We start from the raw sequence: 24,908 nt of genomic DNA, 5'->3' as shown, positions 1-24,908 counted from the left end.
TTTTTTTATTTTTTTTCTTTGGGTTAGATAATGTAGGACAGGCTAGCTTTGTAGTTGACGCCATTTACAGTCTCTAGTTAATGGTTATATTGTTTTATATAGCTGCAGCTTGTTGTGAGTGAACGCAGTTATCCGGCGTTAAGTTGATTAACCCCTTCCTACGTTGGCTTAGCGTTACCTTGGTAGGTTTCTTGATAACCTGCCAACAGCGACGTGAGCATCCTGTTTGTTTTTTTTTTTTTTTTTTTGGAGGGAGTGCCGCATGACTCACATAGCAGGTATGTAGTCTCCTACCAACACGTCGAGCTAACGTTAACAAGCGCGCACCCTGGCTGATTGCCTCCTCCTCCTCCTTCTCCTCCTCCTCTTCCTCCTTCTCCTCCTCCTCCAGGGTTACACGTCTTTCTGGAACGACTGTATTTCTTCCGGTCTCCGCGGATGTATGCTGGTGGAGCTGGCCCTCAGAGGGAGGCTACAGCTGGAGGTGTGCGGCGTGAGGAGGAAAAGCCTGCTCTCTAGAAAGGTGAGACCAGAGTGTGCTGATGTGGTCAGGTGTGCCCTATTTTTTTTTTTTTTTTAATGTAATATAATGTGTCTTACTTGGTACAAAACAAGCTCCCAGGAGGATGCATTTCTCCACAATCAGGTTTATTGCAAAGTAGGTTTTTTTTTAACATGCATTCAAAATAAAAATAAATACATCCAGGAAGAGCTGTGCAGGATATTTGTTTGTTCTTATGTAAGGAGTATTGGGAGTTTTCTAAATACATATTTTGGGGGCTGATGGTGACAAAAAGGGGCAAAAAAAGGGGGGTGACACGCAGCAAACTACCACAGGTTAGAGTCTAACTCATAGCTGCTGAGCCTTGGTAACACGTGGAGGGTGGGACGGCCCCGGGAGTTGTTTCCTGTTCGCCGAGGGTGTGTGTGTCTAAGAGGTAGTTCAAATACGTGTCCCTTTTTGTTTGCCAAGGTGATCTGCAAGTCAGATGCCCCGACGGGGGATGTGCTACTGGATGAGGCGCTGAAGCACATAAAAGAAACCCAACCGCCGGAGACCGTCCAGAGCTGGATAGAGCTGCTCAGCGGTGAGATAAGCCCCGTCAGAGTTTGCTTACCAAACCTTGTGCTAATCTACTCCTTGTTCACCTGTTGGACATCCTGGTGACATATTTTTTTTAATAGCTTGTGCCTCTTTGCTCTTGTGTAATATCTGAGTTGTCAGTATTCTTACAGAGAGCTTACGTGCATCATTTGACACTAATTGGCAAGTAAACCTTCACTGATAATGGGTTTTATAGGTGTTGTCTTTAGAAGCCTTAAAACAAATGTAATAATAAGGTGGAAGCTGTGGTGTTAAAAGCTTAAAAGTGCTTTAAAAATGACTTGGACTGTGCGTTTAATGTCCTAAAATGGATTTTGCGTTGTCCTACAGGAGAGACCTGGAATCCCCTGAAGCTGCACTACCAGCTGAGAAACGTCAGAGAACGTCTGGCAAAAAACCTGGTGGAGAAAGGCGTCCTCACCACGGAGAAACAGAACTTCCTGCTTTTTGACATGACCACACATCCGCTCACCAACAGTACCATCAAACAGGTACGATTCGGGGGATGTTCAGGGACTCTTTGTTGTTTAATTAAGTAGATTTAAGTTTCGCAGGCATAAAAATGGCTCAGATTAGCGCTGTTGGAGACGAGTTAAAGCCCTGTTTTTGCGCTCAATCTTTAAACATAGACGTTCGGTTTTTCCAGTTGTAATTGCACAATAACACCTGCATTGGATCCTGTTAAAAAGACAACTGAATTCATCATCATTTCTGCCCCTAGGGGCCTCTCTTATCATAACAATAGCAAAAGACATAGTTTGATGTCGTTAGTATCTTGGTGATCAGGGGAATCGTTGTCTTCATTGTTCCCTTGCTGATGAAAATCTGTGACATGACTCAGATAGTACTGGCAGATATTCAAAGATAAGTTTCGTTTAGTTGCGTTCACCAACTTCCTTCCTCACTTTCAGACATATCTTATGTGTCTCGTGTTTCCTTGAAGTTAAAGCAACTAGATAAGTAAGAAGTAAGAAACACACCCTTACCTTCAATCAAATTACAGGTTTTTCTGGGTTTTATATTGTTTGAAACATTTGGGATCATTTAAGTACACAACTCTTAACAAATATATAATATAATAGTCCAGCGTTTTTATTCAGAAATTGTACTTATTATACATGTATAGTGCATGTTTTACAACATATATAACAGCTCTGTAAATCCCAACTATGCTCTCTTTTGAGAAAAAATCCATACACAAACGTGAGAAGTTTATGGTGACTAATAGACACCAGCCACACAAACATCAGCCCATATTAGCTTTTTCTGCTCATGTGTTTTTTTTTCTTTTAGGTTTAGGATACAAACACACGTCCTGCAATGAGCCACCAACCAGACAATCACTGGAGAAAAGTGCGCTGCTATCATCAGTTTGCAGGCCAGATAGCTAGCTTTTTAGCTGCAGCATATTAAATAATGTATAAATGTACGTGCAAAGTACCACTTTGGTCTGTTTACAGGCCGGTGTGGTCTTTACACTGTCTGCCCATGGCCTTTAAGCCACAGCACAGGTTTGTTTGCATTGTGTTTCGTTCTGCCAGCTTCTGTCAGTCAAACATAGACACCAACCAAAGGCTCAAATGTCCCTTCAGTCACTGACAGAAAGGAAACATTCGGAAATTTACCAAAATACTTTTTTTAAATTATTTTTTGTTAATAAATTGTTGCCAATTAGAAATGACTGACATTTTTTTACTGCTATACTGGAGGACTAAATGTGATTTCAGTTGGACTTTTAAGTGGTAGTACTCTATACTGAGCAGTTGTCGGGGCTCAGTGGATCCCAAAAGAGACGTTTTTGTTTGACTATAGCTTTGATTTTTACATTTTTTTTAACGTAAGCTGGTTATAAAAAGGCATTCTCGTAGACAGTATTTGAGTATTTGCTTTGTGTTAGGCTCATTGCTCAAATTGAACCTTTCCTGCTTTTGCTCTAGAATTATCACAAGCATAATAATAATGCAAACTAGTAATTACTTATGATTATTAATAGATTTAGTCTTTTTTTAGAAGATAGTGTCCTCATTTTATTATGTATTTATTTACAATCATGTAATTTTATCTTGCTGTGTTTTACAAAAGAAATTCCAGTTTTACCCAAAAATAGTTCAACATTGTGGCAAATACACTTTTGTATTATGTACTGTTAGCATAAAGATGGGTACCATTAATCAATGTTTTATTTCACATTTGTTCTAAAACTGAAATGTAAAAATGAACAGCAGAGCTGCTGGAGATTTTTACCATCTGACATAGTCTTTATGCTATGCTAAGCTAATCATCTGCTGGCTGTAGCATCAAATGTAACAGACAGGTATGAGAAGGTGAATACGTGAATTACTTCTTTTTTTAATGTTGTTTTTAGTCTAATTCTGATGCGTATAATAGCTTTAAAACACATATGTCAATGTTTTTGCCTACAGCGCCTCGTCAAGAAGGTCCAGGAGTCCGTTTTGGAGAAGTGGGTCAACGATCCCCACCGCATGGACAAGCGAGTTCTGGCCCTGATCCTCCTGGCCCACTCATCCGACGTTCTTGAGAATGCCTTCGCCCCACTCCAAGACGACCAGTACGACCTGGGCATGAAAAGAGTCCACACTCTGCTAGAGCTGGAGCCGGAGAAAGAGAGCACAAAGCCCAACGCCAATGAACTCATGTGGGCTGTGGTGGCCGCATTTACTAAATGAAAACATCTGATCAGTTGGACTGGAAGATCTGGCTATGGTCTGCGTTATTTAATTGGTTGAAGGACTTCACTTAATGAGACGGACTTCACTTTAATGAGACAATCTATTTTGGTTGGGGAGCCTGTTTGTACATCTGTTCCGGATGACATTTTGGTGGTAGTCCATATTAACCCAGTGCAATCTGATTGGTGGTGGGCTTCACCAAGTAACATTTGGTGTGTCGGAACGGTCTCTAAAAGAAAAATGACTTTCTTTCACACAGTGAGGTAAATTATCTGCAACTGCTAGGCTGGATATACTTGTAAACATCGACACTACGAACAGATGGGCTTCTGTTAATGTTAGATGACATCAAAGAACAAAGCAGGTGGCAGCAGTAGTCGTGGTGAATATGAAGATTTTGACTGGGGCCAAGTTTCCCTTCTACACTAAGGAAAAAAACATCTCCATTACTACAAGATCTCACCAGAATCATTTCCTGGTCTCGTCTCCATACTCTTCCCCCCCATGCAAGGATAAAGGATAGCAAATCACACTGCTATCTATGCTCTTTGCACTCACACAGGTCTGTGTTGGGAGTACATGCTTAGGGTTACTGTTAGAATAGACTACCTGAATGTTTTGCCTATTCACTCTCTGTATTCGCATTAAATTCTCTCTTCTCCTTTCTTCCTCATTGCATTTTTGAGGAAGAAAGCGAGAACACGAATAAAAACGCTTGGGTTCAGTCGCTGCATCATTAAGAACGAGCAGGGTTAACGTGGCCCGTATAGTCTCTGTCATAAATGAAGAATTAAACCTTGAGTCTAGCAAAACTCTTTATTTTATTAGTTTGCTGTTTTTGCAATGGGTCCATTCTGTGTTTTATAGAATGAGACTAGTCTTCCATTTCTATTTATGTTGCTAATCGATGCTTGAAGTAGCCTGCCATTTATCAAGTATTTTGCACAGTCAATAGCCCTGTAGGTAGGATCGTATTTATAGAGATGTTTCTTAAGTTGAGTAACACACTTGAAGATGAAACTGAAAATTATGAACCTTAGCAACAATGGTTTAAAACGAAAAAAAGATCTCACTTATTTTGTCTACAGTTATTGATCTTTATGAATACTTAAAAAGCATTCCTCTGGACATATAAAAAGAAGCTTCTGCTCATATTTTTAATTGTGAGTTGAGATGTAAAGATGCAGGAAAAGCAAACAAATCCTCTCTGATTTGGATCGCTGTGAACAGCCTACACAAGATTTACAAAGTGGTCATCAGAGCTTGTATGAACGGGTTGGGAAATGTTAGCCAAACGGGCTAGTTTTAGTTCAAAAAGCATTAGAGGGTCGATTTGCCCAAAATAAATTTGTCACATAACACTAGTGGTATCCAGCCATGCAGGTAGTTTTGGTTTTATTTAACTTTATGAAATATGTCTCTGAGATATCTGCCTCTATCCTCAAACAGTGGGGGTAAATTGAGTTTCCCAAGAGGATGCTTGTCAGCGGTAAAACAAAACTCAAAATAAACATGTCTTTGTGGAGTTTCCAGTGACAAACCCAGAAACCTAGCTGTAAACTTTTTCCTTTGCAAATACTTTGCACAGAAAAGATTACATTTGAAAACTATTAGCTAGTTTCACCGTAAACCAACAGAGGTAACTTAGTATTTTGTCATTTGGGTGAACCGACCCTTTAAGTTTCCCTATTGCAATATGATGTATCTTTCAGTTTATATGTCATGTCATAATTAGATGTTATTTCTATATGATAGGCCCATAATGTGGGCACGTATTGTTTCATACACACAGATGATGGGAGGGTTACTTGGGCCACACATGAATCAGTGTTCAACAACATGCAGTCCATTGGAACAAAAACATCTGCAAACATGCTTTACTGCAGGTCTGGGAAAACTTCTGTTTCAGTATAAAACCATGTTTCTGGTCTGATGAGTGTGATCTGTGTATGACTTTACATCCCTTATTGTTTCATGACATACTTTCATTTCTGTCTTTTTTTTTTCTCCTACCTACAAAATACAAATAGGTATGAAGAAGAGTTGAGATCCGTTTACAGCAAAGAGACCATGCATGCTATTGGTGGAGGGCCGGGGTACTTGTTGATGTAGCTACAGAGAAAAGGCTTGTATGTAATTATTAGTCATTTTATGTGTACGATCTAATGGAATTCAATGAAAGGGATCTTCTCTGCTATCCTGTATAATTCTGTATGCTTTTGTATTACCACACAAAATAAAGTAAGGATCCTTTAAGTGCCTGAATTTAGCACTGTTTTGCTGTTGTCAGTTTTTTTTTTTTTTTTTTCATTTACAGTTTTGGGTTTATTTCATCTGTTTGATTTTGTTTTCTCCTATTCAACTTGTAGTCCCACCAATCATGCAATTAAGAGGTGCTTCATCTGATGTAGTTTTTTGTGTGTGTAATTTATCGAGAAAATAAGCCAAATTTTCTGTTTTTTTTTCTTGGACATTGCTTTGGGCTCTGTGAAATTGGGATGGCTGTTTGTCATTTTATAATAATTGATTGGATAAATAACAACAGATTAAAGAAACAGTTTGATATTTTGGGAAATACCTTTGTTTTCTTTCTTGCTGAGAGTCAGAGGAGAAGATTGATACCACACTTGTCTGTATGCTATATATGAAGCTACATCCAGAAGCTGGTTAGCTTAGCTTCACACAAAAACTGGAAATAGGGAGACAGCTAACCTGTTTCTGTCCAAAAGAAAAGAAAAGCTGCCTACCAGCCCCTCCAAAGCTCACTAATGGACATGTTATAACATGTGTTAAGTGGAAAATCCACTAGCTGTTTCCCACTCTTTCCTTATGCTAAGGTAAGCTTATCAGCTACTGGCTCCAGGTATATTTAATGTACCGCCAAAAGAGTGGTATCAATATTCTCGTTTAACTCTCAGCAAGAAAATTAATAAGTATATCTGAAAATGTCAAACTTACTTTAACTGACATGAAACACATTGTGAGTTGAAGCTTTACATTCATTCAACTGTTTACTTTCACAACCGCTATAGTACAAATGACCACATACTAGACTTATTAAATATATATATATCTTTAATTAGCAATTCATTAAGTACTTCCCCGTAGAAAGACATTTTTGAAAAGTTAATACACTTAATCACAATTCTCCCAAGTCTACAAATCTCCATTGATGTAAATGTGACAGGTTTATAGAGCAAAATATGCATAAATGCCCACATATACAGTAGTATATACAGAATACATGTGACAATCAGCATCTTTCAGCAGATAACTTCCATTCAGATGTCCCCCTTTGGTTCCAGTCATCCATGGGTCTGAATCGGTGGATCAATGGCATCCCACTCATTGGCTTTCTCTGCAGAGCTCCAGTCTTGAATATGGCATCGGTCCACTGACAGTTCACATCCAATATCTCCATCAGGGCGTTTCCATAAGATTATATCTCACTTTAGAGCCACCATTTTGCCACAAGTGACGAGTCTGTGTCAGGACTCTTCTGCTTTGGCTTTGAATGCTGTCCAGTTTAGCAAAAATCCAATTCCTCTTTTTGTGCTTTGACATCATGTCTCACTTGATTTTAGTGACAGTCTTGTAGTTCTTGATCAGTATTTCCAGCAGTTTGTATTTCCAGTAGAGTCCATCACCAAGTTGACGCAACTCATATGCGCAGTGATCAATAGGAAGATCTGAGGGAAAAAGGACACAGTTCAGAGGAGTCAGGCTGATACCCACTATCTAATACACCTTTAAACTGATAAAGCTTAACAAAAAACAAGTTAAATCAAATCTTTTTAGATACTCACCATGGCTAACCATTTTCATAGTGGTAGGTAATGCTCCGTAAAAAGAGAAGAGAGTTTTAAAGTTTCAGTTTTGCTTCTTCCTCTGTGCTTATAAAGCTCTGTAGTTGTCGCTTGACAAGAAAGAACAGGTTTGAACTATTGATAGCAGTGTGAGTTTAAGTACTGCAGCCTGACGTAACTTTATGGCAGAGGAATCCCCTTCTGCCGAAGCCAAGTTCCTCCCACGTGACGTTGACCTTACTGTTCACAATATTGTTGTGGACTCCTTAATCAGTAATATTACATAAAACGTACCTACTTTATAGTTTGTAGAATATCACAACACATGTCTGTATTGTTTGTGCCAGATTGTTGGTGTAATTTTACACCAGTAAAATTGAGTGATCATAAAGGAACTTCTTTCACATATAAAGATATTTGTAATAATAATTCATGATTTGACCATATTTGAAGATTAATTAAATTAATAAATATATTTAAAAAGAAACTAATGTGGTATTGAAAGACGTCACAAGTAGCTTTGTACAGGAAGTAAAAACATGAAGCAAGATTTCGCCATGGCGGACCACAATGTTCAATAGATAGAGGCAGAATTTTAAGAACTTACACTTATATAATCCCACCATAAAGATTTATTGCTTTTTTCAGTGTAAGGTTTGAATGCACAACAGTTCATGGGAGCACCGGTGGATGATTTTGTGCCCTGATGGGCTGATAGGGATAAGATATATAGACACAGTGTTTTTCAGAATGTAGAGCAAAGTCATAACACTTATGTCATTATATAAATAGAAACACTGAATATTCAAAATGTCATGTGATCAATATAAGTGTTTACTGACAGTTAAAGAACAGAGTGTTTCGTTCAACCAACGCCACCTGTAATTAAATTACACACAGCAGCGTACACCACACACATACACACCACAAACTGACTGAAAGGTTTATAATGCAGAACTCAAAAATATATTCTGTGTATTTCATTCAAAGATCTCACTGCTCCACTTAGCACATATGTCATGGACATGTTGAGGCTTGCCTGTACCTTTCTTCCTTTTTGCAGGAACGGGGAAGTACCTGGGAAACTACAGCCAGCCACAGTCAGGCGGTCTGAGCAGAGCAGTGCACTACGACAATAATTTATGTTTATTCTATATAAGGTATGATGATTTGTTGTGTGGCGGAATTACAGAAAGACCTGGAGGATTACATAAAGTTTTGACGTGAACCTTGTGATGTACAAACAAGTACTTACGCAGTATAGAATAATTAAAACTTGGTGGAAATATGAAACAATTCAGATTCTTTACTGTAAGTAAAAGTAGCAATTAATTAATTTAAAAATGCTCATTTACGAATGAAAGTACAAAAATATAATTAGCAAAATCTATTTAGAGTATCAAAAGTTCTTATCAAAGTACTTGCAGGAACTCTTCTACTGTACTATGTATTACAATATGATATGCTTAAGCACCATTTTACCTGTGAACTGCTTTTAGCTACTTAGGTGTTTTAGTCCAGTGGTTCCCAACCTATAGGGTCCAGACCCCACCTGAGGGTCCCAATATAAGTCTGAAGAGCTTTGTTGGGATTAATGAGGCAGGAAAGCTCTGCTACACATATTTGTGGAGTTTAGAACAGAAATGTCTCTTTGTTGGAACTGTTAACACCTCACAGACATCTGAAACAAGACAATGTGGGAACCACTGGTTTAATCTTTAGCAATGCATGTGCAGCATGCTGTCAGATAAATGTAGTGGAGTAGAAGTATAAAGTAGCATTAAATGGACTTAATACTCAAGTCAAAGTTAAAGTTAAGTAACACAGACTTGTAATTCAACACAGCACTTGCTGACTTTCCACCTCTGCTCATTTCAAGCAGAATCTAGTTCATCAGCGCAGAATGGTCATATGATCTCTGCTGATAACAGTGTTGTTAAACTCCTGCTTTAACTTTTATTGCCACATCTTAACAGTAGTACGAAGAGAGAGAGAGAGCTGTGTAATGTACATGTACTATGAACATGCTTATCAGTTACTGTACCTACACAATGTTCATCTGATGTGTGTCAACAAACCTGTTGGTTTTGTGAAAATATTTTGCACAAGATGTCTCTGGAAATTAATGACCTTGTGTCTGGAAGTGACGAAGGCAACAGAAAGGTGTTTGTGTGTGTGTGTGTGTGTGTGTGTGTGTGTGTGTGCCTTTGGAATAATAGATCAACAAATTATAGAACAACAAATCAGGTTTGGCAGGTTTGGTTGAACTGTTTGTCTCACACTGCCACACTCCTGATGTGAGCAGGTATCATTTATAGAAAAACCTGTCAGGCACGAGGCTTCTTACTATGTGTAAACATATTTATGGGCCAGTACTGAGAAAAAGGGTGTGTACAACTAGTTTTCAATGAAGCTGTGGACTGAAAGATCAGAAGCATATATGAGCCACTACTGACAGTATATGTTATACCAAGAATTACATCTTTAAAGCGGTCTGTGTTGAAACATAATATACTGGTGCTATAAACCATGTAAAGTGCTACTTATCTCTGGGGAGGAATGGGAAAATAATCCATTAAAGTATTCTTTTTACATTTACACATTCATAAATAACAGTATGGTTTCATTCATAAAGTTCAACAAAGTATGTTTGCGTTTGTTTTTAGTGTTCAATTTGTATTGTAATATTGTAACGTAGTTCTGGTACACTAAACTGAGAAGATAAATAAAGCCACACTCAAGTTTATACTTTCAGGATCAGATTAAAAAACATATACATAATATATATTCATCAGTACGGTAAGTATTAACTGAAGTACTGTACGTTTTTGAGTATGTAGGCCTACAATGTTAAGATACTTGTACTTTACTTACTCGAGATGTACTTCTACTATTAAACTTCTAACCCCACTTCATTTATTGTACAGTTATAATAGCTTGTTACCTTTTAGATTAAGATTTCACAAATCAGATTATAGCTACACTATGAGGCATTGTTATAGATCAAACTACCAGACAGTATATATAAGTACTTCTTACACATTAATGCATCAGCAATAATATTCCAACAACACTGACTGAAGGGTAACTCTGCATAAGGAGTACTTTTGCTTTTGTTTCTCTATTTTATATTTATTTTATCTGTTCCTCATTTTTGTTTGCTTTGTTCTGTTAGGGTGTCTGTCAATTTTATATTGACTGGTGTTGTATTGGGGAGGATTTTATGAGCCCTGTGGCTTCCTTCCTCCTCTTCATGTATCCACTAGTATTTGTATAGTGTGATATTGCTACTTTTATTTCAGCGAATGATCTTATTATTCTAATTCTATTATTATATTTAACTTATCACTTATCTCTGACGGGCGACCTGTAAACCCTGTATGTACCTCCATCAATCACTAGATGGCAGCACATCCAAACTCAATTTGAGAACTACATCTCTCTATCTATTGGTAAAAAGGATAATGCAAGAAGCTTTACATTACACAAATAAAATAAATTAGTATATAGGAGGAAAAAAAATAAATTCATAAAATGGAGATGCTGAAAACACTTAATTCTGTTTTTATTATTTGTTTGGTCTGTTTAAGTAAAGAATATAGCTGATTATCAGAAAAGAGAGTAAAGATAGCTTTTCTATTAATCCATTTTATTTTATATAAATGGAATTTGCTGAAAATTACAAATGGTTGAATTAAAAATACATTCTTCAGTCAATGAAATTGTTTCCAAACTAAATTCAAATATCACTTCCATACAGCTTGACCACCCATGTCTTTCTAGATAAAATATAAAATAATGCAACAACCAAATATGCATCACTAATCTAATATTGTAAAACACATGAATATATCAGGGGCCATTTTTCTACTACTACTACTACAACTACTTTTACTTTTCATATTTTAACTTTTGCCTTGTAACTGTGTTTTTAACTGCTCTTGTATAGTGTGTATAAAATTTTACATTTTACTTCTATTCTCATTTAGGTTTTATATACCTCTTGTGATTTATTTTAAATTTTTTTACTTTGCCTACTTATGTCTGTCCTTGTGCATGTGCAACCACCGAATTGCCTCTCTGAGGATCAATAAAGGCGTATCTAAGTACATAAGATAATAATAACAATAATAATAATAATAATAATAATAATAATAATGTCCCGTATCTTTTTGTCATTTTTAAATAAAACCTCTTTCAAGGAATTTTTTTAATTACATCTTTTCAATTAAATTCGGATTCAATTATTGTTTATTATTATTATTAATTAATGATTACTGATAAGATATACTGTCAATGGATTCAGGTCACCAGAACAGGAAGAGCGCACGTGGAGACAATACTTGACGTCAGGAGTGACAGGACGTTGTTTTTGTTTATCATCACTGCGCATGCGTCGATGTGACCGGCGGCCAGTATCTCCCTGCCCCCTGCCTGCGGGACTCTAACCATCAGACGGAGAGAGCGACTCTCAGTCCGCTGACTGTCACTGCTGCTGGAGGCGCTGCTCTCCTGTCCAGCTCACAGTTATGAAGAACCTGCATTTCAAGGATTTCTTCTGGGTGAGTTTCTAAGTGCTTTAGGCTATTTTATTCATAATTATTTTGAATATATCATTTTTGAAGAAGAAAGGAAGAAAGAAAAAAAGTAAGGCTCTGTCGTAAATCTTTCAGAGGGTGTGTTTTGCTAAGTAAGCTGTTTTCTTTGCGCTTCACTTTAGCTTCTCTTTCTATTCAAGTCAAGCTGTGATGGGAATTAGAAACAATTTTATTTTTGGCCTTATAAAGTAGGTTCCACTTTCCAGCTCTGGGTATGTGGTTTATGCAGTTGTGGAGGAAGTATTCAGATCATTAACTGAAAGTACTAATGCAACAATGTACATAGAGTACATGAGTAACTTAAAAACATATAAAGACTTAATGCCCCCCTATTGTTATACTGTCTAACTGCATTACTGTGCACTTTTAATCTACTTTTGGGTGGTTTAATCTATGCATCATGCGTTGTAAGATGATCATACATCTTGGGTGTAAAATCTTCATCTGCAATGTAAACTAAAGCTGTCAGATAAATGTAGAGTGAAAACTACAATATCCCCCCCATGAAATGCAGTTGAATAATACCAAAAAAAGGAAGTACTCGAGTAAAGTACAAGTACCTCAATCATGTACTTAAGTGAAAGTAGTGAGCTACAGTCCACTACTGGATTTATAAAACAGTACATTTGTACTATAGAGTACTATAGACTCTTGTATAATCTGTTTAGCTAGAAAAAGAAAGGCCAATGACTGACTGATTTTGACATCTACATGTTTAGGCTGATTGTAGGCTGTTACCCTCAGCTCACCTTAATGATGGAGAAGTACAGTTCAAAACATCAATTTACACACTGTGTCAAAGATCTTCATGTTAAAGTGTGTATTTACGTCTGTGTGCCGCGTTGTCTTGGGTACTTCATTGTGTGAATTCAGAGTGAAACAAGTTTAGACAGAGTGTGTTTCTCTTGCCGTAAAGGAATGGGTGTTGGTCTGAGGAGTGGTAGTAGAGGTAGTGGTATGATAGCAGCTAAATCCCTAATGTCTGTCTGTCTGCTTGCTATTTGTTTTGAATTTATAATAATTGTATAATATATCTATTTATCTATGTGCATGTAATCTAAACAAATAACCTCAACTGTACTGTACAATTTCTAAAATCCAAAAGGATGAACAGAATTAAATATTTTCCATCTCATTAACAGAACTCTGACCTGACCTGCACGGGAGGCTACGATGCCATCATCCAATATCTCAATGAGGGCAAGAGGACATGCAAAGAGGTGGAGGAGTTCATGAAAGCCAGGTAACGCCATGATCTATATGTTACTTCTGCTCTAGCAAAGGTGAGCAAGACTTACTAAGCAAGAAATGACTGGCCGGCTGTGCTAGTTGGGGTTCTATACGTACTAGTTGTTATCATGCAGTTAATTAGCAGCAAAATGATTGAACACAAGTGGCCAACAGATAAAAGAGGAGATTGAGAAATGGAGGTGAAAATGAAAGCTGAACTTCGCAGTGTCACAACTGTGGGAAGTTGCAAGGTTCATTTATGATAAAAGTTATAGAGTCTAAGTCATAGGACATGTTGAGTGTAGGTGGACATAAAGCCATTAAAGACAGCAGTGAAATAGGATTAAACATCTCTCTCTTGCTTAGGAGTGCACAAGAAATCATAATTAAGACTTTACTGACAATAAGGTGAAACATTAGATCTTCTCATTACGAAACATTTATGGAAATGTATGAAAAGAATGTTATAGTGTGTATTTGGTAATATTACGTTTAAGGACCAGTTTGTAGAAACATGGCGACCTCTATAGAGGAGGACATGCTCCCTCTGTAGAGCTAATTCTAAGGTAACAAAAACAATTCATATTTTTAGGTGATATACACTAATTAAATCATAACTATGATTATTAGATTCAGTTTCTATATAGATAATAATAATATAATATAATATATATAATATAATTTAATAGATCCTCCTTAATGTTACACACTGGACACTCATTGACAAATCATTTACCAGCAACACAGCGCAATCAGTAAATGTTGTTGCATAAAAAGCTACTATATCTGAACCTGTGATGACTTCTAATCATGTATGAAATGCCAGAAAGATATTCACCAAAGCTTCATATGCAATTTTACAGAAAGAATTACCGTGTACAAACTGTACATCTTTGAATTTGAATGATATAGTAATATAGTGATCTGTAAGACTTTTTCCTATTAATAAATTCAATCTGCAGCTAAACCAGCACTCATTCCTCCACTCTACTGTGTTGTGGTAGACCAGTGGAAAAGAATTCTTTATCAGAGGAGGAACAGAAATACAGTTCGAACCTACAGTACTGTAGCTCCAAGCCTGTCCTAACAAACATTGTATTGTGAAGTATCATCTAGATTTTTTAGAGTCATACAGAGTTCTACATTTGAATTTTGACTTCCTCCTTCCTCATGTGATAAGTAATCCGCTCCTTAACACACAAACACACACACACACACACACAAATACCCAGCTCCAGTTGGCAGCCAGTGATGTAAATTTTATCCGCTTGTATTGATGCAGTACAAGTATTCAAAAATAATGCAGTTTAACATTAACAGAGGAATTGTGACAGCATAATATAGCACACAGCTGTGGTTACAGCAAAAGAGGATATTACAAAATAATGTAACTAATTCTCATGTAAGAATGAAAAGAAAAGCATAAAACAATAGGATGCAAGAGTTCCCACAATACTGCAGTCACTCTTACTAAAAAGGTTTAAAGTTTGGACACATGCTAGAAATATTATGTGGAAGTAAGAAAACTAAATCAACTGAGGTATATGTTTAAATTAAAGAGTATGACAATATAAATCAAACAGATGAGAATTTAGAGAATGTATAGTGTACATTAAATGGACAATGTGCATCCCATTAACTTTAACAGAAGGCCAAACAGAAAATATTAAATACATTTACCAAGTGTGGAGCTTTGGATACGCTATATGTGTGCTGTTATGTGATTTATTCCTATCACAATAAATATATATTTATTCATTGCTGGGGTTTTTGGTCATTTTTGCAGACATTTATTGCATATGTGCAGTTTGCACATAAAGCCCTTGTTGTGTATTCAGTAAATTGCACCTTATCAGTTAAGATTACACTGTATAATGGCACTGTGGAATTCCTGAATATGCAAAGTCAATGATAAGAAATTCATGTCATAATAACTAAACATATTCTCTGCAGTTGTTTCCTGGTTCCAGTCATTTTTTTCCTCCACACATATATAAATGCTTTTGATTTTAAGCATTCATATTGACATTTATCAGGCAGTAAGGTTATTTTCACTGTGAGTCAGTCAGTCCCCATTCTGCAAGGTCTGTCTGGGGAACACTTTACTTTATTATAACACACTATAATGCAGTTGTATGCAGGGATATTTTAACTGTTAATCAATTTTGCCTGTGAGTACATATTTAATATTTCCCACTGATAATGAATTATATCACATAACGTAATTTATGTCCCAATATACTTTTTTACCAAATGATGTAGCCCTAACTAACAGTTTGACGTCCGTTTTTAAAAGATCGTGTTTGTACGTTCTTTGTACGTTTGTTTGCATGCTGGACTCCCCTTTTTTCTGGTTGTTTCTTCCAGAGCATCAATTGAAGAGAAGTACGCCAAAGATCTCCTTGGTTTGTCCAAGAAGGTGTGTGGACACAATGAGATGAAGTAAGCAACCTGAGTGTTGAGATGCTGTTATTATGTGTTTGACCGGATCTATTTACAGAGTATGTGCAGAAGTTTATGTGAAGTGCCTATTAGACTGGATTCAAGAGCAATGCAGAAAGAAAGTCAAAGTAAAGTTAGAGTCTGATTACCAAATGTGGGGTATTTTTATTATGTTTTTTGTGATGGTTAAAAAAGGGAATTGAGGATTACATTTTTTTGCAGTTTGCAGTAATAATGTCATTTTAGTCAGTCAATTTCTATGCACCAGTGTTGACATGTTGTTTCTGTATCAGCAAGTTTAGTTCCCGTTCTGTCGGAGGTCACACAGTCAGTGCGACTTTGTTTCTGCTGTTTCTGATTGTTAAGGTGGGAAGGAGAAGAAAGACTATTGGGGGAGGGTGAGACGGGAAACATTAATTACTTAATGAAGTCAAAGTGGTTTATTAATTTCTGTTAAAGGTGCCCTGTGGAGTTTTTTGTAAACAAACAAGCGTTTACATGCAAAGTCTTAAAAGTCATGGAATTTAGTTTCCTTGCTAAATAAAGCTTTCGATGGTATTAAAAAGTCTTAAATTCAATTAACAATTAACTTGCCTGCTATAGGCAGCAGAGGTACTTCTAAAATGTTTCTGTATGCGATTACAGGCTGTATGAATTAAAGAAGTATAAACTAAAGGTGAGGCTGATAACAAACCATATAACTTACTGAAGCCAGTCAGGGGAAGAGCGAAAACATCTTTTACACTGAGAAAAGTGTCCGGTGCCGTTCTTTAATCTGCTTTTAATATGGAAATACTCTCCAGTTCTGATATAACTGATGTTAGCAGCACTTATGCTAACCTGTCATTGTTTTTTGAGCTAACAGTCACTTCTCATCTTATATATACTGTCCATGCTTCTCACACACGCGTCCTGGAAAACCTGGAAATTTAGAGACTACTTTTCCAGTCATGGAAACACCTGGAAATTCATTAAAATTACCAAATATCCTGGAAATAATCTTTGTTGTCCTTGAAATTGTTTATTGGCCTGTGCTGTGGCCTGATGTTGTAGCTGTTAGTAGTTTCCTCATAGGACGCTGATTGGTCCGGTACCACTGTTGCTAGACACAAAGCTTGAACCCCGGCAATATCGATTCTCACGTGATTTTGTGATCTTGCGAGTCCAGCTGCCTCGCAAAGTTAGGTGTCAGTTAGCAGCATCAGACCATCCATGGTTATATGCTAGCAGTCTTCTTCACTGCCTTTGTTGGCGCATAGCTTACCACATAACCACCGGCAAGTGTCAGTTGTTAAACTGACAGCAGGATGTGACTAACACCTTCCATGGCCATGTGGCTATCCACAGGGACCCACTTAGAAGAACGTTGCTCCACAGTGCCACAAGTGGTCAAACACTCCACAGGGTTAGCTTTAATTCCCCCTCTAAGTGTTGAGTAGCGGATTTTAAAGGGTCTACAGTGTGGACTCATTTGATGCAGATGTGTGAAATCCCTCTAATCATATTTTCTTTTGCTTTTTAAGCACATTAAAAAAATCCCTGGACATATTCAAATTACGTAAGTAATTAAGTAATTAAGTGCTTCCCTTTTTTGAGTCTTAATAATTCTGCCATTTAGCCGACCTTGTTTACTGTTTGTCTTAGTTTATGTTTCCTGTGTAGCTCAGAATGTAAACCATGTTTTTACCCTTGCAGAGACAGAACATGTGAGTCTATCACACTTACAGCTGGCGCAGAGCATGAGGGAGGAGGCCAAGAAACTGGAGGAATTCAGAGAAAAACAAAAAGAAATGAGGAAAAAGGTTGGCTTTTTTATTAGCAATGTGATACACGGAGGTGACTGTGGCAACACACATAAAGTTGGTAACTGGATATGACCCTGTCATTTCAGATGGAACAACAGATGGATGCTCTCCACAAACAGAAGTCTTCACAGTTCAAGAAGACAATGGATGTAAGTAAAAATGAAAATGCAACTGAAGTTCAGAGTTCATGATCATAGGTTTCAAATAAATAACTGTACAAGGGCACTTTGAGATTTTCCCTTAAGAACTTATTGGTTTCATTTCCTTGTAAAGTGTTATTGATGAACTGAGGATGATGAGTTGAGGAGGCTGAGGAAAACAGCTGCTCTCTAGTCTGGTGGTATGGCAGCAGATACTTCTGTATCGCTCGCCAGGTGGCAGCTGGGCAAACAGGCTGTGGCTGGGGTGGGTGTTGTCTTAGTAACCTTTGGGCTCTGCGCAGGCACCTCACCTCACCAATATCACTGATGGTATCAATGACCTTCTGGACTGTTTTAATCACCTGTCTTTGAGTCCTCCTGTCCTGGACCATCACAGTTCACATGTGACAAGCAGTTTGTAAATGCAGGTTCAATAGTTGATGTAACAACATCTAAATATGTTTGTAATGCAAATTGAAAATACTTTTAAAGACATACACCAATCAGCCATAACATGATTATAATGTTATGTAGCCAAATACGCAACAAACTGCAAACGGGCCAGCCTTCGCTCCCCACATGCATCAGTGAGCATTGGTCGCTAGTTTTAAAGAGCAATAGAACTCATCACTCACTAAGTCATGCACACATTTATAGGGATGGCCCCATTTTTGCTCCGGTCCAGTCAACAAAGCGACTCTCAATTTGTGAGTCACGTCAAAGGGGTTTCAGGTGGGTTGTGAAAACAGTGAAAATGTTTATCCGGTCTCTGTTCTTCCTCTTTGGTGAGAGGAACTTGTGTTGAACAGTTTGGGAAGTGAACCACAAGGCATCATTTAATGTCGTGTAAAATCTTTGCAAAAGAAGAAGTTCTTCTCATACACTGTCCAAAAGAAAAGAAAAATGTGTCTGTGGCAACAGCGCCAGTAGACGGAAGCAGCCCAGAGGTAGACAAAACATACTTAGTCCAGTTCTGTTATTGCTGCAACTTACTTATTTAACATTTTGCCTTTTACAACAATTTATTAAAAAGCGCTCATGCTGACTGCATTGCTGTCCCCAGACAAAGAAGACATACGAGCAGAAGTGCCGAGATAAAGAAGAAGCCGATCAGAATGTAAACCGAAACACCAACACCAGCAACACCAAGCACATAGAGAAGGTACAGTGAAAAAAAAGTGAAGCTTTTCTCTGGTGGAAGTTTAATGTGTCATGACAAAGACAAAGAGACAAAGACATATAAACATATTGAAACTGTACAGTCTTTTGTAAATCTGAAAACATGATCAGTTCTATTAGTTAATCAACAACCATTTTGATATTGAATTTGAGTCAGTTATAAAGTGAACATGTCAAATATTTACTGGTTACATCTACTGTTTTCTGACATTTTTAAAGATTAAATAATCTAAATATTAATCAACAATGATACAAGTTTTTTGTTGCACTCAAAGGAACAGAGCAGCATTTTTTTCTAGAGTGCCTTGGTAGCTGAATGGTTATATTGCCTGCTGCATGGCCCCTGAGACTTCGCTGGTTCGATTCCAGCTGGCACCTTTGTTGGATGTCATGCGCCTCTCTCTCTTGTCTGCCTCTGCTGTCTAAAAAAGGCAAAAAAGCTTTTTTTCCCACAACTAAGTATAGTGGGTAGGAGAAGGACCTTTCAGGAGGCCAAATAGACACTAGTGCGGATTAACCTTTTGATGCTGTTCCCTAATGTGAAATGTATTAATACTAAAAAAACAGACTCAGTGATTTTCACCTGATTGGAGGAAGTGTGTGCTCTGATGAGTCCTATCTTAGGTTTGACATTGATGCAGATAAAGCTACTGTTAAAACACTGGTGTTTGAATAATAAAATGTACCATTTTTATCTGTGTGACTTCCTTCTTCCTTCCTGTGTGTATCAGTTCAGTGTGTGAGAGGCACGGATGTTCATATGACTTTATGAGCAGTAACTTTGTAAACTGTTGGAGACTTAGTACTCATGTGTTCTTCATCCATCGTCTTTCAGCTCTACACAAAAGCACAGCAAGCAAAACAGAATGCAGAAGAAGCAGGTACGTTATCTTTATTACATCCTGTGTTGGGTACATATTGAGCTAGATCTGCACTATGCAGCCCTATTTTATCCAAGCAGGTTTATATTTTGGCTCTCACTCAGACACACACTTTCATGGTTCTCAGAGGATGAATCCTAATGACTTTTCACTCATTTATCCACAGAAATATCTCACCATTTACCAGACGTAATGTCACCAAATTCTGTACAGACATTCATGATTCCCAAAGGATAAATCCTACCAAGCTTGTGTATCCCCTTGCTTTTTCTATAGCGCCACCATGAGGACATTTTTGTTTTTTACTGAAATATCTCAACAGCTATTAAATGGATTTCCATGAAATTTGGTTCAGATATCCATGATGCCCAGAGGATGAATCCTAATGACTTTAAGGACGCTATGACTCTTCTACCAGCGTCACCAATAGGTTCGCACCACTGTGCCGAAAAAAACAGCCTTTCAGAGCCGCGAGCCACGAGTATGACTGTAGTCTTGTTAGGAAATCGATATAAGTGATGTGTGAGGAACTCTTGCATTCTTACACACCAACCAGACTGACACCATTATACACCATGAGAGACAGCGTGCTTGGGTATTTATACTATATTTATACTGTTGTGTTTGATTGGCAGACAGGTTATATCATCAGAATGTGACCACATTGGGAAAGCTTAGAGATGAATGGCTGAAGGAACATATCAGGGCCTGTGAGGTGAGACTTTGAAATACTCCAGAGATCTGAATTTAACACGCATTGTGTAAATGAGCTAAATGTTAATGTTAAGTTCTTCTTTGCAGATGTTTGAAAAACAGGCAATGGAGCGCATTAACTTTCTGAGAAACACAGTCTGGACTCACCTCAACCAGCTATCCCAGCAGTGTGTGACCAGTGATGAGGTAAGTCACAGTAACTTTAAAGCTGCTATAATCAATATTTTTGTATTAACAATGGATCAAATTACTATGCATAATGTGAAAATCTTATGACAAACCCCAAGAGAATTAACACAAGACTCAACTATATGGAGCCTTTTAGCATCTTTTAGCTCATTGTTTTGCTATTATAGCCTGTAACTTCACTGTTTTGGTTCATTCTCACCTCACAGCAGGCTGTTTTCAGTGAAAAACCCAAACCCACTAAAAGATAACTGTCTAACACGAAACGACAGATATAGTTAGTAGTATTTAACAGATAAAGAACCAGATACTCACCTCAGTAGTTGGTGAAGAACAAAAACAGCCTTAAAATGAAAGTAAATGTTGAGTTACATTCATTAGGTGGACACAAACATGACTTAAAGGTATCAAGCAAATGTATTTGTCATTATACAACACAAGGGGATTCCCATTTCGTATAGACATAGACGTATCGGACATTAGCCAGGAGCAGCCTTATGTGGTTCTCTTCCCCCTCTACTTGAAGGTCAGCTGCTCTTTAATCCAAAGCCCACACTTCCTTTTGTAGGCTATTTTTGTCAGAGGTAATATATGTTTCAGCAATAAAGTTAAAAACAAAACAAAAACAGAGACGTTTGAAGCAGCTAGCCTACCTGCTGCAGCATTGGATTGTGAAGCCATTGCTACGATCAAAATCTCCTGATCAGTTGATTTGAACAATTTTGGCTTAGGCCTTAAAAATAAAACCCTATCAGACGACATTCAATGATGTTTCAGCAAAAAAGCTAAAAAAAAAATACAGATTAAAACAAAATATTACAATAAAAATTTGAAGGAGCTACTACAACACATTCGCTATATCGACTTTATAGATGATGTAGGATTAAAGTCATCCGCAAACTAAGAAGAAAATATTGTATCGTATTGTATTGAAAGAGTCGCACCTTTATAAACTTTCTTGGACAAACCTCTTTATCTATAAAGATGTGGACTCTGACCTTTTATTGTCTCTGTATGTGTGTGTGTGTTCATAGCTGTATGAGGAAGTGAGGAAGTCACTGGAACACTGTGATGTCCAAGAAGATATTGAACACTTTGTAAACCTCAGACAGACTGGAAACAAACCACCAGGTATGAAGTCAGGAATATTCATTCACAATACCGTGTCGTTAACAATTAACCAGTGCTGGAATGCCAGGTGCACATACTGCTAACACACACACACACACACACATGCACTGTTTCATCAGTTGCCAGTATGTCAACAGTATCTGTTTCCTCGTCTATCAGCTCCTGTTATGTATGAGAACTTCTACAGTGGTCAGAGGTCTCCGACTGGAGGTCCACCCTCTCGACTGCCTCCACCAATCATCAGGTAAACAAGAGTCTGACACCAGTCTGTTTATCTATCTATCCCTCCATTTAGTATTTTAACCAGTTCTTTGCTATATTTAACACTAATTGACTGCACACTCCTCACTGTTACCGTGTTTTGTGAATTTGCAGGAGGGGGCCACTACCTGATCCATCAAACAACAGTAGGGGTATGTTGTTGTTGTCGTTTTTTTACTGAAATACAGTGTTATGGTGTGTCGCTTGCATTGGCGGGGTAGCTTAAGAGCCTTGTTTCATTTGGTGGCTCACGCAGCATGCTTGTTAGCATAACATATTGTTAACATGCAAGTTCGCTTAACATGCTGTTATCCCATGGTGTTAGCTGCTAGGCCTGTCACGATAGCTACTTTTGGTGCCAGAAATAATTGCAATGAATGATGTCGTCATTTTAAGACCATTTTATGCCACTGAAATAATGATAAACATAATAATGCAAGAATGCCCATTTAAAGAGCAATTAACTATTGATGGCGCTGCGAAAAAACACTAAGGCACTGCACCCAAGATTTATAATGGTAGGGAAAACCCTGCTGTGATTATTCTGGCATCATGTTGGGTAAAATGTTTGTGGCATTATTATGTAAACAAACATGTAAACACAATTGGCAATATGGAGGTCAGCAAAAATAATCATTATCGTGAGATATATGGAAATGATTAAGTATTGTATGTATTGTAAGATAAGTCAATAACGTAATTATTGTGACATGCCTAATTGCTCTGATGCTTAAGCAGAATGTTGCCACATGTAGTAACATGCTAGTTAGCTTAGCATGAAGTTAGCTGGTTGTTGTTGGCTAGCATTAACACTTTGATTGTTGGCCACAGGGCCAAAACAAAACTTTATCAGCTAAACAAAAGAGAAATGCATATGGAGCCAGAGTGTACAACACTTTTTTCCTTGCTTTCCTATATTATAGCTAGCATTACCATTAACATAATGGGTGTTATCAACTATTTTTAATAGAAAGTAACTAAAACCTGCTTGAAAAGTCGCTAGATATATCTAGATTACGCAACATACTAATTTTTTTTACCGTCAAAAATTGCTTACGGGATCTTTAAAGTCACCAAATCTAGAAAGTCACTAAGTTGGAAACACAGTGCTCACCTGATTAAAACCAGGTTCTTTTCTCTGGTAAGACCGGACATGATTTCATGAAGCAGCAATGATGGTTGGCATTGAGTTTAAACTGCCTTATCAAGCCAGTGGGGCCATGCAATATATGTTAGCTCATGCACATAGATTGTGGGTTGAGCTGCTGAGTGTCTTCTCTTTTCTTAGGGGAGAGTAGATTCTAAAGGCAGCTTTTTGGTGCTTTAGATCAGGGTATAAGAATGATGCAATCTATAAGAGGCCTGATACTTCCTGTCGGGCCTAATGAGAAGTCTCTAATGAGAGCCACTGGGCTTCTGTGGGAATGTTCGCCCAACTTTTGTCACGTTTTACTGTGTATTGATGTTTGTCATCAAAGGTATTTCCAGTAGTGGGATTGGAGCTTGTGGCTTTAATATAAACTGAAGGTGTTTTGCACACGTCTGCTTTTCTGATTAAACCACATTGTTTTGATCTTTGCTTGAATTGCAGATGATACAGTCTTGTACTCGACAGTGCAGGACGCCGGGTACAGCGTAATCCAGTACTAACACACAGATCAGATGGTGGAGTTACTGTATATCCTGTGCAGCGCTGGAGCTTTGTGATGGACACGAAGGCTACATCAGTTTTACCACTTCCTCCTTTGTGATTTCCTGTAAAGATTAAGGTCTTGCTAAGTGGAAATGAGTGTCATAACTGTGTACATACATATTTTTAGGTGAGGTTGTGTGATATTTTGAACATATCACAGTGTTATAAATAGCACAGTAAACTTAATTACTTTATTTTTAGGTTCTTGTGTGTATTTTAAAAGAAATCAAAACAGGCTAAAATGAGGACTATAAAATGAAATAAGAAAGAGACATAAAACAGTGTCGTTACATTATTGTATAAACTTAACAAGTCATTACCACTGTCCAGATAGATAGCCTATTTATTACCAACGTTTATATTGTGCTCTATAATCTACACAATTACATCTTAATTTATTTTCCATTTCATTTTGTATTTATTTTTGTGGATCTATATCTTTCTCAACGTATTCTAACGTGTCATCTGCTCACTTGTTTTCATTTCCTCTTTGATATGAGAGTAACATGTCAGCTGACCATCTGAACCTGAAGCCTCACATACTCTTATTTATCTACAGTGTAGTGGTTCTTTGTCCCTCAGACTATCATTTTGTTCAACAAGAGGCTCATTTCCTATTGTTAGAAAGTTCATTTAGAGTAGTTATGTACCCTATATTGACATTCAGGTAATTAAAATGCATGTATGTGATGATGACATGCAATATTTTCTTAATATTTGGAATACTGAAATTTTTGCACTTTGTTTTTACTTTATGTTAAAAACATAATTTGTAGAAACTGCTTCAAACTGTGAGTTTGAAACTGCAGGAGTCAAAACGGATTGAACAGTGTTTTAATGTGCAGCTGATTTTTTGTGTTGATTTTGCACAAATAAAATGAAAGTTTTTATCAGCACTTTAAGTACGAAGGTTTCTCTTTGCAGTTTCTCTCCCCATTTCCATGATCGTTGCTAACAGTCAAATGGTGACACAACCCTAGAGATGTGGTACTTAGTTTAAATCTAATTCTGTCCCCAAGATATCAACTGCATCACCCACGACACAAT

At 37.4% G+C, this 24,908-nt stretch overlaps 2 protein-coding genes across 2 annotated transcripts in view; both read left to right on the top strand.

Annotated features, from left to right (window-relative positions):
* The window catches only part of LOC118332450 (Golgi phosphoprotein 3-like), a gene marked incomplete in the record, with an annotated part of 6,264 nt that extends 200 nt beyond the window's left edge, over window positions 1-6,064 (top strand). The window contains 4 exon segments of the mRNA XM_035667738.1: window positions 392-523; window positions 974-1,088; window positions 1,436-1,596; window positions 3,529-6,064. Of these exon segments, the coding sequence (XP_035523631.1) occupies window positions 392-523; window positions 974-1,088; window positions 1,436-1,596; window positions 3,529-3,792 (672 nt within the window).
* Window positions 6,065-12,069: 6,005 nt separating this feature from the next.
* On the top strand, window positions 12,070-24,775 carry pstpip2 (proline-serine-threonine phosphatase interacting protein 2). Its single transcript, XM_035667944.1, has 14 exons — window positions 12,070-12,163; window positions 13,342-13,442; window positions 15,797-15,871; window positions 17,395-17,429; window positions 17,567-17,673; window positions 17,763-17,825; window positions 18,880-18,978; window positions 19,831-19,876; window positions 20,512-20,591; window positions 20,678-20,776; window positions 21,811-21,907; window positions 22,067-22,151; window positions 22,283-22,320; window positions 23,760-24,775. The coding sequence occupies exons 1-14, from the start codon at window positions 12,131-12,133 to the stop codon at window positions 23,816-23,818; spliced, it is 1,017 nt and encodes a 338-aa protein (XP_035523837.1). The 5' UTR covers window positions 12,070-12,130; the 3' UTR covers window positions 23,819-24,775.
* The last annotated feature ends 133 nt before the right edge of the window (window positions 24,776-24,908 follow it).

The sequence above is a fragment of the Morone saxatilis genome, unplaced genomic scaffold (assembly GCF_004916995.1).
Source record: "Morone saxatilis isolate NCDOM2014 unplaced genomic scaffold, NCSU_SB_2.0 Contig21, whole genome shotgun sequence".
Taxonomy (NCBI): Eukaryota; Metazoa; Chordata; class Actinopteri; family Moronidae; genus Morone; species Morone saxatilis.
The sequence above is the reverse complement of the archived record's forward strand: the minus strand, read 5'-3'. Positions and strand labels throughout refer to the sequence as shown.

Excerpts from the sequence above, each read along its gene's own strand:
- pstpip2 (XM_035667944.1), top strand. The coding sequence starts at position 12,131 with ATGAAGAACCTGCATTTCAAGGATTTCTTCTGG. Across the intron at positions 18,979-19,830 it reads ACACCAAGCACATAGAGAAG|CTCTACACAAAAGCACAGCA; the intron begins GTACAGTGAAAA and ends ATCGTCTTTCAG. Across the intron at positions 22,321-23,759 it reads TCCATCAAACAACAGTAGGG|ATGATACAGTCTTGTACTCG; the intron begins GTATGTTGTTGT and ends CTTGAATTGCAG.